Below are 14072 nucleotides of genomic sequence, written 5' to 3' on the forward strand. Positions count from 1 at the left end.
ATGTACACCCTATGAGTCTTCTACCAATGAACTTGCCCAGGAAACACAAGAAAAGCATTTACAAAGAAAGCTCTGAAGGGTAGGGTGAACCAGCAGCTCACGTTGACCTTTCACCAGTAACTATAATCAAATGGCAAACGTTTCCTCTTATTTTGCTAAATAAAAGGTAGTGCTGTTTCTTTCCTGACAGCAGCTGGTCACTGGCAGGCAGGATCTGGTGCAGATCAAGCAGGCATTTAGTCTCTCATCATGTTAGGGCTCTAGCCAGAACTTGTAATCTTTAAGATCGTGATATCACAGGACACAGAGGTGGCTTGTACACAGATGGCAGCTGGAAAGGAATAACAGAAGTCCTTGCACTGGGTGGTTTGTATCTGTGTTGTTTCCTTACGTTGACAGAAAGCTCACTCGTGGAGTAAGGCTCTGACAGTCGTATAATCCTGCTGTCCTTGCAGATACAGGAAAGTCTCCACAGCTGTTTTGCTCATGTACCTTCCTGTGCCCCCATCAATCCACACACATGCAGCTGGACATTCATATGAAGTCAGTGCAGGAGGCACCATGACAGTGCAGATGAATGAGTCTTCATAAAGTCCTGCTGTCCCTGAATCCTTTGGGTATCCTAAAAAGAATCTCTTCCTTCAGCTGAGCCATTCCTCTTCTAGGGCTGTGACTAGAAACAGGACTCTTGGGATTCAGGGTCATTGTGGATGGGAAGCTTCTCATGTTCCTGATGATGCCCATTACGTAAAACAGCGTACCTGGGAGTGGAAAAACATAAAGATTTGTTAGTGCTAGTTAAAAGGACAAGATTATGTAAAATGAAATCTTGAAAACTCCAAAGTACATCTTAAGACAGTACTTCTTGCAAATATCCAGATCCCACATTAAGCAAACGTGAATCCCTACTTTGCTCCATAACAGGAAACCAAATATTCCATTTGATGCAGTCAAGGCAATCCCTGAAAATCAAGAACCTGTTCGTTTTCATGTATCTAAGGTGCAGCTGGTAATGAGAGAAGCCAGACCAAAGAACTAAGAAACACTGATCATCTGTGGGTGGACTAACCTGAAGGTACTTCAGTTAGTCTTCAATGCAAGCATTTAAAGAATCATTTGAGCCCAGCTTAGGAAGTGAATGCTGTTTAAGATGAAACCAAGACCAACATTTCAGGACATTTCCACTTATAAAAGAAAGTAGTCTTTTGCAAAGTTGGGTTTAGTGCCAATTCTAGTATCAAACCAGTGCTGTTTAGGTTTTATGTCCTTTGGAGGTATCATGTCATGTATATACCTTTCTGATATTTCTCGAGGCTTTGGGCAAAGCAGAATTCAGGTGTGAGGAATTCCACATTATCTCTTGTCCTGTGCCTCATCTACCAGCCTATTTCCTGCTGCCCATCTCAATATGGCTTTCTGAACAGAACTGTTGATTTAGTTTGCTAATGACATGTCACTCTTTTCCCTAAGTGGTATGCAGTGCTCAGTAGGAATAAGAAAATCTGAGGTGACAGCAAAAATGTTGGCTAACAAGTAACACTGATTTAGCATATCTTTCTAGAATTTCACATTTAATCATTCTTGCCTGCAAACCCCCTGAAGGGTACAGTGCAAATCAGGTATCTTGCCTTGGCAGTCTGTTTCATTTAAACTAAACTGAACCAAATCATCCTTCAAGTAGGTCCAGAAGTAGGAAGCTGCAAAAATAACTGTAAAAACATATTTTTCCCTAGTCCAAATGCATATCACAGAAATCAGGTCTCTGCTAAGACTTTCCTCTCCTGAGTGTTTAGAGATGTAGATATATTATTTCTATTAGTAACAAATATCCAAGACATACCTGAAATATCCACATCTCAATGAAGATTAAAAAAAGAAAAAAGCCTAAGTAAATAGAATAATATATCAGTTGTCCTGCTATTAGCAGAGGGAAAAGAAGCACTATCAGCCTCAGGATTTGTCTGAATAATCATTAGAGAAAAGGTCAGGGATTCCTCATTGTCTACATATTAAAAAACTGACATCAATTTACTTGGCATTATTAATCTGGATGCATCTCTTTCTCCATTGAGTATACCTGGGAATTAGGCTCCTAATTAAGGTGCTTACAGTGCCACTGAAATGTCTGAAGTAGATGTCTGAATATCCTACAAGTGATGTATCTGTTAATTCCAGTAGATCAGCCAGGCATGGACTCAAAATGAAGCCAGGGTGTAAACTCTACTGTCTGTCTGAATTTGCCCTGGTGAATATTCCTGGAGCAATTTACCCTCTAATGTACTAGATTCTGTTTTTCAACATGGTCAGGCTTGATTGCCTTAATACAGGTCACTATATGTCCATCACATTAAATAATGATCATAAATTTTAAAAAATGTGCTAGTTCTACCAACAAGATACAGACTTGATGTAAGAAACAAGAAAAGACATTTTGCATCTAACACTGAACAGACACTCCAGTTAGATGACCATGAGGCATACAAGTCATAACGTAATTTTAATTTCATATACCAGGTAAGACATGGCATGTTGTGTGATGCAATCCACCAAAGAGACCTTTAGCAGGGCAAAGTCTCTGCTACAAATGGTGATACAAGGATGAGAGCCAGGAGACACCCCGCTCTGTGAACAAGGCAGACACAGTTCAGAGCAACTTGGGACTTGCTCAGGAGCACAACAGACAGGCACTGAAAGCTGACTTCATACAGGATATCCAAGGAGCCAAACCTTTCTTCTTCTTCTGCAGTAGTCAGAGAACAGTTGTGCAAGATCAGCAATTTAGCAGGTGATGCCGTTTGTTACAAAGATGCATTAAGCTAAAGAGAAGTCATTAAGGTGTCCCAGGATCTCTTGTGGCACAAAGTGTCTGAAGCCTCTGGCAGTTAGCTCAGCACTTCCAGCTGTTTACCCTGTGGGGAAAGAGGACGGTAGGAGAGGAGGAAAGAGCATTCGTAGGCAGGGTGCGAAAGCTGCACCACAGAGGTGATGGCTTGCTCTGGTACTGACACATCATTCCTAAAAATCTTACCAACATCTCCAGGAAACTGTTAAAGGAGTGCTCTGCTGGCAGGCCTTTGTGTTACCAGGATTGTTTTCACATATTGTGGCATTTCCCTGCAAATGAAAGTTCAAAGCTACCTGACAGTTACAGGGCACCAGTTTAGTGTTGGATAAAAGACAGGATTATAACAGCCCTCCTTTTTTTTCACATCACCCTGTCTTAAATGATCTGCCCTCCGAAAATATAATTAAGTTTTCAGTCATCAGTATCTATGTGGAGCAAGCTTCAGCTGCACCTGAAACTCGTTTTTGCCTCACCTACAGGAACGCACACCTAATGTGCCTCAGCTCTCACCCAGCTGAGAAGTCAAGCACTGTGGGATTTATTTTACCGACTGCAAGAAGAAAACAACACCCGGACCCTGCTTGTGTGGGCTGAATGTTTCAAGAGAAATTTATCAAGAGAAAATATCAAGTAGGTTTGAGTAATGAATACATTTGAGGAAGTCATAGTATGTGAGCAGGAAAAAAAATTAAAATGTTTAAATGCATTAAATAAATTACCTGCAACAAATTAGTTGCTCAGCTTTCCTGCCTATAATGAGTTCCCTCGTTGGAATCTGTATATGCTGGCACATCAAGCTACAAAGCTCAATTACAAATAGCATCCCAGGCTGCCTCTGCCCTCTGTATCCGACTCCTCCCAGAACTGGGGGCGAGTGTTACTGTCGTTTCACCTGACAGCTTTACTCAGATCATAAATACCACCACCCAGTAATAAAGCCCAATAATGAAAATGTATTACCACCTATAAAGGGACCATGCTGCAGGCTATTCACATACTTGCCAAATGGTATTTTAATTGTGATGATGACCAATTTGGAGATAATTGCTTCTGCATCTCCTGCTGTTTCTGACAGTCCAATGGACTCTTTAATTAACTGGTTTGATTAGCTCTCCGCACAGTGGAGGGGAGCTGTGTGGTTTTACCCTCCATAGGTCCATGACCAGAACAAGTTGCTCCAGCATTATTCTGGGAAATTGGCAAGGGCTGGGGTGCAAACACCAAGGTGAGATAGTGGCTGTTTGTAATCTTCCCATTTTCATTCCCTGCAGAGCTATCCCCCACACCAACTTGTATACAATTTATTAAGGAAGCAAAGCTGAAAAATTGCTGGTCTTTGGCTTCTCCAACCCTAATGAAAAACAGTCACCATTTTCATAGAGCCTGAGGTCCCTGCTTAGTCCTCTCCTGATGAGAGCATCCACCTCTGTCCCCCAGGATCATGCCTGTCTGGCTAAAAAGCAGAAAACAGTGCAATTTTGGGGCAGGGTTCCTGGCTCTGAACACAAAAGCTAACTGCATCCATTTCCTTGACAGAGCATGACCCAGGAGGAAGGGAAGCAATACTCTGATGGTATGTGGGCCATCCCTCTATCAGAGCTCACAGCCACCTGTCCAGTTTCCAGAAGGGAGCCTCTCTGGAGACGGTGCCTGGGGTCCTTTGGGCAGTGGGGAACAGACAGGAATTGGAAGGCATCTGCTTTATCCCAGAAATGGCTCCTACGAACCTTTCATGCTTGCAGTATCTGTGTAAAGCTGCCTACACTGGTTACACATGCCCACGGCTCCTCTGCACCAGCAGAAGTGCCTGGGAAGCACAGCTTACAGTTCTGCAGCTGTTTTACCGATTAATTACTCCCCTGGTTTTTAACCATAGTCCTTGCTCTGAACACTCATATCTGTCCTTCTTCCTTAAGCTCCCTGCAAACTCGAGTTCATCAGCCTGCAGGCAGTTAATCCTGGTGGCTGCTGTGAAGGGCAAGGAGCCCATCGCAGGTACTCTGTGAGGGTTTGGATCACATTAGTAGATACTTCTCATTAATAACAAACTGACAGAGAGCAAAGACAGCCTTTCCCAGCTACAGCTGAATCACTAATGGGCTAGAGGAATTGTGTGGCAGCATCTCCTGCACTTTTCAAAGCCTCTGAAGAGTGGGCTTAGTGTTCCCTCAGCACCCTCCATCTCTTTAACCCTGTCAGGTGAAATAATTTTACCTAGAGTGTCACAATAATAGAAGAGAAAAAAAGATTAAAATAAATGCCCACAACTGTCCAAGCATGGCGAAGCTTTAGCCAGGCTGAAGGCAGATGAGCAGAGGAAGCCACAGCCATCCTGAACCCACTGTAGGTGCACAGCTGTCTTTGCTCTCTGATTAGTAATCCTTTCCCAATACACCTGTTTACATTGCTTCCATTTTTGAACTGGCAGAAAGTGGTTCCTCTTGTCCTGACATTCACTGGAGACGGAGGTGAGGTTTTGCAGCTGTCCCTGGACTGCGTGGGGAAGGGTTTGCTTTCGTGTGGGGCGGGGGGATACTGGGAGCTGTTAACTCTCTGCTCCCTGGGACTTTTGCCACCTAAATCCACTCCCCCTCTGCCCTGAAAATGAAGGACATATTGTCACCAGGTAGAGAAGAGATTTTGCACATGCATTCAGACACCAAGAGGTCAATGTTGGTGCAGAAGTAGGTGGATGGGTGCATTTACGGTAATGTGTCGGTAACTGGTACTGCCAGGATGCCCCGCATCGCATCTCAGCTGGCTACACAAGTGGCTGGAAAGTCTGGGTAAGTTTACACACGAACTCTGCAAAAAGCTGATAAGCACCAAGTGTCACAGTATTTGCAAATCTTTTTGATATCTCTATATTATAAATGCAAAATAGTTACTGCCAGAGTTTCTAAATACCCCCTGGTAATACAAGAATAGAGATAAAAATCCTTGATTCAAATTCTTTGAAATCTGGTGTTCTTAGCTGTTCACTTTAAATTGTTTGAAGCCTGTAATATACTCCACCACTGGCTTGCAACAGTGACGAGAGTCTCCTAGTGACCCCACACTCACAAAATTCCGGAAAATTACCCCTAATTGAAATGAAACTGTGGTCCTGGGACATCCCTGTACTCGGATTTGGGCTTTATTGCTGGTGGTTCATTAGTGACTCCCTACTGGAATGATGGAGGGAACTCAGGCATGGCAGAGTCAGGCAAGAAGCAAGTTTTCACTGTGGCATGCTTAAAAATTTGAAAGAATGAGAAAAGAAAGAAAACTACAGGTTTTGTGGCACTGAAAGTTTTCCTGAGTTTGTGCCAGTTCTCTAAATTTGTCTTTTAAAAAAAAATTAAGAAGCAATAATTCTGTAAAAATGACAAGTGAAATTTCTCATTTTAAGGCATTGAAATTTGTTGTTGTTTTGGGGAATTGTCCTTTATTAATTTCATTAATATTAACATTTTTAGTATTTTAATTTTTTTTTTGTCAACTCCTTGCATTTCAAATGCAAGATTCCAAATTAAACCAAGCATTAAATTAAATCCAAAACTGAAAAGTCTAAATATATTCATGTTTTCCTGACAGTAGCATACTGTAGTCCAAACTAAAGCAGAAATCTGTTGTGCTGAGCTCTGGAAAGTTCCTTTTGAAGACAGTGCACACCTTGAAAAAATGTACAGGCCAATTTAGCTTAAAACTAGGTGGTTTAATAGGTTGGAGTGGATGTTTAAGGGAGGTCAGAGCATCTGAGAAACATGCAATTATGAAGTTTTGATAGGTCAAAAATAATGAGTTTCAAGCTAAAATCAGCAGTATAGAAAATTCTTTTCCCATTCTCCAAAAGTTTCCACAGTTTCAAATATTTTCCCCATTTCTGATCTGGAGCAAGTCTGTAACTTTCCACGAGACAATAAAAAAAAAAAAGAAAAAAGAAAAAAAGAGCAGACCAATTCATGTTCAAGGCCCTTTTCTGCCCTTTATCAAGGTGACTGATCTAACCACTGTGATATTGGCAGTTCTGTATAAGAGTGCACTCATCAGCCTGTCTCTTAAATTTTCTCCTTTTTCCACTTGCTGATTGCCAGCACTCCAAATTAAACATTTCAAAATATGTTTATTCCTTCATATGCAATTAGAAACTCCTTCCAGAATCCCAGAAAACTTCTCAGTAACATCTGTAGTACAGCCAATTTGCATTTTTTAAGGTTGTGACAATGGTTGCAGAGGCAACCCAGAAAACACAAATATATCTTGTTATTCTGGTTATTCCTAGTGAACACCATCAGCTTTTCTACTGCTCTCCTATTTCCTCCCACCTTTGGTTCTGCTTGCAGTGGGCTCAGACAGGAGTCCTGCGGCTTTGCATCTCATTCTCCCCTATTTTCGCTGAGTTTTGCCTGCAAAATTCTGATGACCCCGTGGTTGTCCCACAGCTGTGCGGTACAAGAGATGCTTTGGTGCAGAAGAGCAAAGCTTTCAGCTGTAGGAGAGCTGCAAACTATGTTTTTGAGCAGCCAACGAGCAGCACAGCCCTCAGACTTCTCATGGAGTGAGGGAGATCTGCCACAAGTGGCATCTTGAAGTAGCCTGGGTAGGACATATGCACAAGGAGATGTGAGGGCCAGGAATGAGAATCTGGATAATAGCCAGAACTGGAGAAATAGACTCCTTCAAACTCAACAAAAGGAACCTTGACGCTGTGTCTCTGCTTTCATCTGTGTTCAGACCAGATCTTGAAGTCTTGATGTGAAAATAGTGAGGCAGGACATCTCAGAAATAAAATACTGCAAAGGAGTTGAAGTGCAAATAATTGTCTCCAGAGCCATCACACACCTTGCAAGATGATAAAACTGGTAAAGTGAAGCTGGTACAATAAGATTTCCAGGAAGGAAGGCAAATAGGTGATGATTGCTCCCAGTTACATCACGAAATCTCTTAATATTTGCAGAAGCACCCAGTAAACACTTGTTTGGACTAGAGAAAGACAAGATGTTACTAGGTAAGATTGATAACCTGTGAAGATTTAAGTTTTACATGAGCAGAGAGTTCCATTTTTAATAATGGAATCTACTATTATTGAACCCAACTACCTAAGACAGTAGAGAATAGAAAGAGTTTGTGCATAGGTAGAAGCTGGCTGGAGCTATGTTTTAAGTGAAACTGAGCTTTCAAATTGAATAAAGAAATGAAACTTTTCTTAGATTTGAGAATTGTGTTGGTCCACAACTTAACTTTCCCTGCATTTTTCTTTCTCTCACAGCTGTAAAACTCTTCAGTGGTTTCCCATCTGGAATATGTGTAGCACCACTATTGTAGCTTCACACTCAATATGGTATCCATTTCTCAAAGCTCCGTTTCTTTCAGATGGATTTACAGAGAAAGAATAACTAACTCTTTTCAATATCAAATTGGGATTACAGTTAACAATCACTTGGCAGACCAGAGTAGGTTATTTTAATGAACACATCATTCTGAAATAAGCCTTACACCATCTGTTCAGTCCCATAATTATAAATGCAAACAACATAATTCATAAATGCACTATAAAAGAGGGGGAAAAAGAGAACAGCTTAAGATGACTGTTTGTTAGTTATCCCAGACAGTGATGCATCTGTTTACTTTATTCCTGTTTCAGGAGCAGGTAGAAAACAGTCTTTTAATTCTGTATTTTATGGCAGTCACTAACACACAGTAAATGATTATCTGTAGATGATAGAGATATCATTAAGTGCAGTGTGGCTTCTGGTTGGCATCATCATTTAGCCATGTCTATGATGGAAGCACCCAAGAAAGATCACACAGACCACCCTGAATCCCAGTGGACCAGGAATAAACTTTGAGCATGTTTTTCAGAACAGCAGGAAAGAGCCTGTGGCATTGGAGTGCCCAGGGTCCTGCAGGGTTACAGGAGCTAAGGGTAAAGATGACAATGTTATTGTCTCCCTGAAAAGATGCTTTTGACATTTGGGAAAACTGGAAAATCTTGGGAAACAGTCAGAAAGTTGAGAAGAATATAAATCTAAAATCCAAGAATCTCTGGAATTTGTTATTGTATTGTGTGACATTTTTCATTTTGAAAGAGGCAAAAAAAAATTTTAAATCTGAAAAACATGAAATGTGAACAAAATATGTTGTTTCATTCCTATTTTCTGCTGAAAAAAAAAAGAATACACATAATCCAAATTAAATGTATTTGATTTTAACATTTGATTTTAATACAGCTGCGTATTTAATTTTCAAAAGGTCAGTGCAGAATTGTCCCTCTCACAATTACCAGGTTCATAGACTCCATAAAATTAAAAGCTTTCTAGTAACTCTGTAATCTCTGGGCTGAATGACTCATGCTTTCAGCCACTAAAGTGGCTATCAGTAGAAACTCAGTATAACAGGATAAGAAGAATAACCCCTACCTACTCAACACGATTCCTGGGGCAAAATGGAACCAGATGTTACAAGCTTGTTGTCTTTTTGTTGATAACATAGCAGAACATTGTAAATCAATTTCATATTCAATGCTGCAAACTAACAATAGATCTAGGATGAATAGGTCCTGCTGTTTCTCTGTGGGTTTCTCATCTCTTCCTCTCTTCTGAGATGAGCAAGATACTTGCAGGATTTCCTAGCAATAAGGTTTAAGCTTATTGTGTATCATGCCCACGCTGCATCTGATTGACCTGCAGCCCAGAGGAGACCAGCACGTTATCAGAGGTGAGTTTACTAAAGGTAGGTCTTTCACTGCACCTGCGCATGACTACCTGTGACCTGCTTTGTCCAACCAGTTCAGAGAAAAATTATCTTCTAAATGTACGGAAAATCAATGAATATAAAAACAGTGCATGAACTCAGAAAATGCAATGAGAACTGCTGCTCCAAGAGAGCTCCCTCAAATATCAGATACATTCCTTTAACTCTGTAGAGATATACTTAATGTTTGTCTCTTGTGCACTTTCAAGTGCAGGGCTCCCACCCAGGAGGGTTGGAGGAAGCTGGATTTCAAACCAGACGAACCCAGACATGGGGATGGTGAAGCTGTCATTATGGCCAGCTGCTGCTTCTGCTTGGGAGCGGAGTTTGTCTGGACGACAGACAAATGTCTCCATCCCCTCCTCCTATGGCTATTTCTCTTCATTGCAAGCTGACAGCCTGCAGAGCCCACGAAGATAAGGTATGATTATCTGAGTAAAGTGGCTGGGGTAGATGATTTGCTGAATCGCCTATTGGATCTCTGTTGGAGAAACAACTGACCAGATGTGGTCGGTATTTGTCTCTCTGCAGCCAGGCCCAGGAAAGCACAGTCGTGTGGCCAAAAAAATGAAGTCCATCCTCTGCAACAAGCCTGACAACAGGGACCTTCCTTTGCTTTGAATGTCTTTTATTCCAGTCCTGGGGAGGGAGCATCAGTTATCTGTGTGCAAAACCCACCTAGTCAGTGGACTTAATGTTTCAAGCAGCATCAGCACCAAAGAGAAAATACTCCTAAATTCCTAAAATGTCCTAGTCAAATTTGAAGTCTGTCCTAGTCTTATTATTTAATTATATTTTTTTTTAAATAAAGGGGAGCAAATATCAGTGGACCATTCCTTCTTAGAGATGATGCAGTCCTTTGGGAAACCATGGGCAAAATCCACAGAAATACCATAAAAAGTCCCATTTTCCTACTGCAGCTGAATGATGAAAATCCAGATCTCATGAAAACATTTGGATTGCTAAATTATTTATATGGATATGACAGCAATGTTGATTTTTAAAGTCCTTTGTAGTCAAATGTAAATACAAATTTGTCTCTATCTCATGACAACTTGGGGTTTTTTTTCCACTCTGAGCAGTCACACTGAATATCTTAATTATCTTTAAATCAAATAATACTGTTCAGACCTTGTGAGCTGGAATTAAGCACTCATCATTCTTTACTAAATTTCAGTTAGAGGTTTTAAAAACAGCTGTCTCCAGCCCACATAATCCAGCCTTCAGTACATTTTGTAAGACTTCTACGTGCCTCCTCAAATTTAAAATTAGCAGACAGTTCTTGAAGTAAGCAAAGCCCTCATGTGAGAGAAAGATACCACTGGGGAAAAAAACCCACCTTTCTTCATATCTGACAAGTCCCAGAAAACAAAGAAAGTATCCATCAATACATTTGTTTCTCTCCTTTCTTTTTCCTTTGTTCCATCATTCCTGAAGGATGTTTTCCTCAGCTGAAGCTCGCCTGTTCTCTCACTCTTACAAGCCAGCTCTGGCTGCTGCTTGGTCTACTGACCTGCAGCTCCAGGACATGTTCCCAGACCATCCCAGTCAGACGAGGGCCAAGGCATTCCCATACAGTATGAGGAAAGTCACTGTAGCTACGTGAGGGATGTCCTCATCTCCAAAAGTGGAGGTGTGCAGATAATGCCTAGTGGATATGTGACCCCACCATCACTCAGGCACTACTGCTTTAGGTTGATGTACAATAGAAATGTTTCATGTTTGTTTCTGGCAAAACAAGACTAAAATAAATAAACCTCCAGTTCATTTATTTTTGTGTTTACACTAGAAGTGTATCTTTTTTTTTACGGAGGATGTTTAACTCCTTTTAAAAGTACAGGCAAATAATAAACTGAAATATGATTTTGAAATAAAATGTCAAAACACTTCACATCTTGTTTCCTTTTAATTCTTTTCTGATGAAAACATTTGCTGAACTTGACCTGATCAGTTTGTTTCCCCAGAACTGCAAGAGCTCATTATATCTTCCTTTTTTTATTCTTTTTATTGCCAGGTTCTATTAATGAACTTGGTCTAAGAAAAATTATAAGAACGCATTTAAGCTATTTTAACTTCAACAACTAATCCCAGCACTCTGCTCCATTGCTCAGAAGACGGTCGTTCTGTGAATGAAGGAAAATCACATTGGCCTCTCCAGTAGAGTGCTGAACGCAACCCTTCACTTGGCACAGGAAGTAGATTGGATAGAGATTGATTAATGAAGATAACTAATTAGGAGCCTGGCCTGAGTCAGCCAAGGCATTTCACATAGATCAGCAAAGAAGCAAAGAGTTGAAGTCAATAAAAAATAGGGCTGAGGGAACACATTTCTGTATGTCATTATCTCTAGGTACTGGCTAAAACCTTTTGCATGATGTTATAAAGTCTCATTCTTGTGTCAAATAATAACCTCTTAAGATGATTACCTTCTTGATAGACATCAAAAGTTAAAACAGGCACATGACTACAGATACTTTAATGCTACGCAGACAAATGCTAAATGTGTGCTAATAAGAACAAAGATCAGCTAAGTTCTTCAGTGAGCTATTCTAAGAAGTTGTTCACAGAAGATTAGCAGGGACTCAGGACACCTCAAGACTGCAGAGGTGGCTTTTCTAACAGTTCTTGTTTGGTTATGGGCAAACCATGCCATTTCTCTAAGCCTTCTTTTCATCATGGATAAAATAGAGGCAATAATACTTCCTCTGTATGCCTCATCTTTAGACTCTTTGGAACAAGCATTGTGTCATTTCAGATACAAATAGTGTCTGGTACAACTAAATCATAGTTTGGTTCAGGACCCTGGTGCTCCAGCAGCAGCAATTAATCACTTAGATAAAAATAGTTTGTTTCGGTTTTAAAATGTCAGAAATGCTTTCCAGGACAGAACACCCTACAGCTGTAGGAAAGGTGTTTTATTTATTGAAGAACTTCTTTCCTCCACTAAATCATTCCCACCCTCAGAGGCTGCGAATATTCTGCCTCTAGGTCACTGACCATAATGATGCTCTCAGGCTGGTGAAATATAAACAGGGAGATGACAGAGTTTCACTTGGACCTCCCGTTTCTCATTGCACAGTCACAATAATTACATTCCACCTTTCCTCTGGGTCATTTACCAGTGCTTACTAAAAAGGCTGAAGACTCCCTGCACTGGAATGGTTATGCTGCAGCTCTGCAGCACTGCGCTTGTGATGCTGAGCTGGCATGAGTCTGTCCCAGATGATTCTGTGATTCTTCCTGCCTGCCCATTTCTTAGATCTTATCTTACGAAACCAAACCTTCATAGCAAGCAGCTGAACAGGTTAAATCTTTCAGCACAAAACAGTGTCACCATTGAGAAAGTTAATATTTTGGGAGATGGTTACCAGATATCTGCCATGAGCCAGAATCATTGAGCTGCTGATGGCCCGGTGGCTATTTAGACATGAGCCAACAGGGCTCAACTGGACCTTAAATAAATCAAATAACCATAAACCCAAAACATGGCATCACTGTTGTATAAGTTGTTCTCTTCTGTCAGCCTGACCCAAGCAACAAAGCTCAACTGAGAATGAGGTTTCTGTTTCCCAGGGAGCTGATAAACTCTCATTGCTGTTGCCCCAGTGCTCTGTGGCTTGATTGCATTTTCCCTTCCATGCTCAGGAAGGTGCCTGTGTCTTCCAGAGCTGTGAAACTCAGCAGCTTTCAAACACCAAACCTCACTTTAAAAATAATCAGCCTCATTATACCATTAGCAGTTTTGATCCTGTCAGAACAATAGCTACCCCATTTCTCCAGTACAGCCCAAATGCACCTCACTGGCCCCTCGCTAGGAAGATGAGCAGTTTGTATCTCACCTCTTCCTGGATGTAAGGATCCCCAACTCAGGATGTGCGAGGGATGCCACCTCTCTGCTCCCCTCCACCCTATTCACACGGAATTAAAGAATCACACAGAATCATCCAGGTTGGAAAAGACCTTGAAGATCATCCAGTCCAACCATTGACCTAACATTAACAGTTCCCAACTACACCAGATCCTTCAGCACTCCGTCGACCCAACTCTAAAACACCTCCAGGGATGGGGACTCCACACCTCCCTGGGCAGCCCATTCCAACACCTAACAACCCCTTCTGTAAAGAAATGCTTCCTAATATCCAGTCTAAACTTTCCCTGGTGCAACTTGAGGCCACTCCCTCTGGTCCTATCGCTTATTACTTGGTTAAAGAGACTCATCCCCAACTCTCTGCACCCTCCTTTCAGGCAGCTGTAGAGGGCAATGAGGTCTCCCCTCAGCCTCCTCTTCTCCAGACTAAACCCCCCCAGTTCCCTCAGCCGCTCCCCGTACAACCTGTGCTCCAGACCCTGCACCAGCTTCGTTGCCCTTCTCTGGACACGCTCGAGTCATTCAATGGCCTTTTTGTAGTGAGGGGCCCAAAACTGAACACAGCAATCGAGGTGCGGCCTCACCAGTGCTGAGTACAGGGGTAAGATCCCTTCCCTGTCCCTG

The 14072-nt window shown here is 41.6% G+C and overlaps 1 protein-coding gene across 1 annotated transcript in view; it reads right to left on the reverse strand.

The window, feature by feature from the left end:
• Positions 1-612: 612 nt before the first annotated feature.
• The window catches only part of HTR4 (5-hydroxytryptamine receptor 4), a 79976-nt gene continuing 66516 nt past the window's right edge, over positions 613-14072 (reverse strand). Inside the window, exon 6 of the mRNA XM_074916204.1 lies at positions 613-761. Coding sequence (XP_074772305.1) covers positions 674-761 — 88 coding nt within the window. The 3' untranslated portion in view covers positions 613-673. The remainder of the gene's footprint in view (positions 762-14072) is intronic.

The sequence above is a fragment of the Athene noctua genome, chromosome 12 (assembly GCF_965140245.1).
Source record: "Athene noctua chromosome 12, bAthNoc1.hap1.1, whole genome shotgun sequence".
Lineage (NCBI taxonomy): Eukaryota > Metazoa > Chordata > Aves > Strigiformes > Strigidae > Athene > Athene noctua.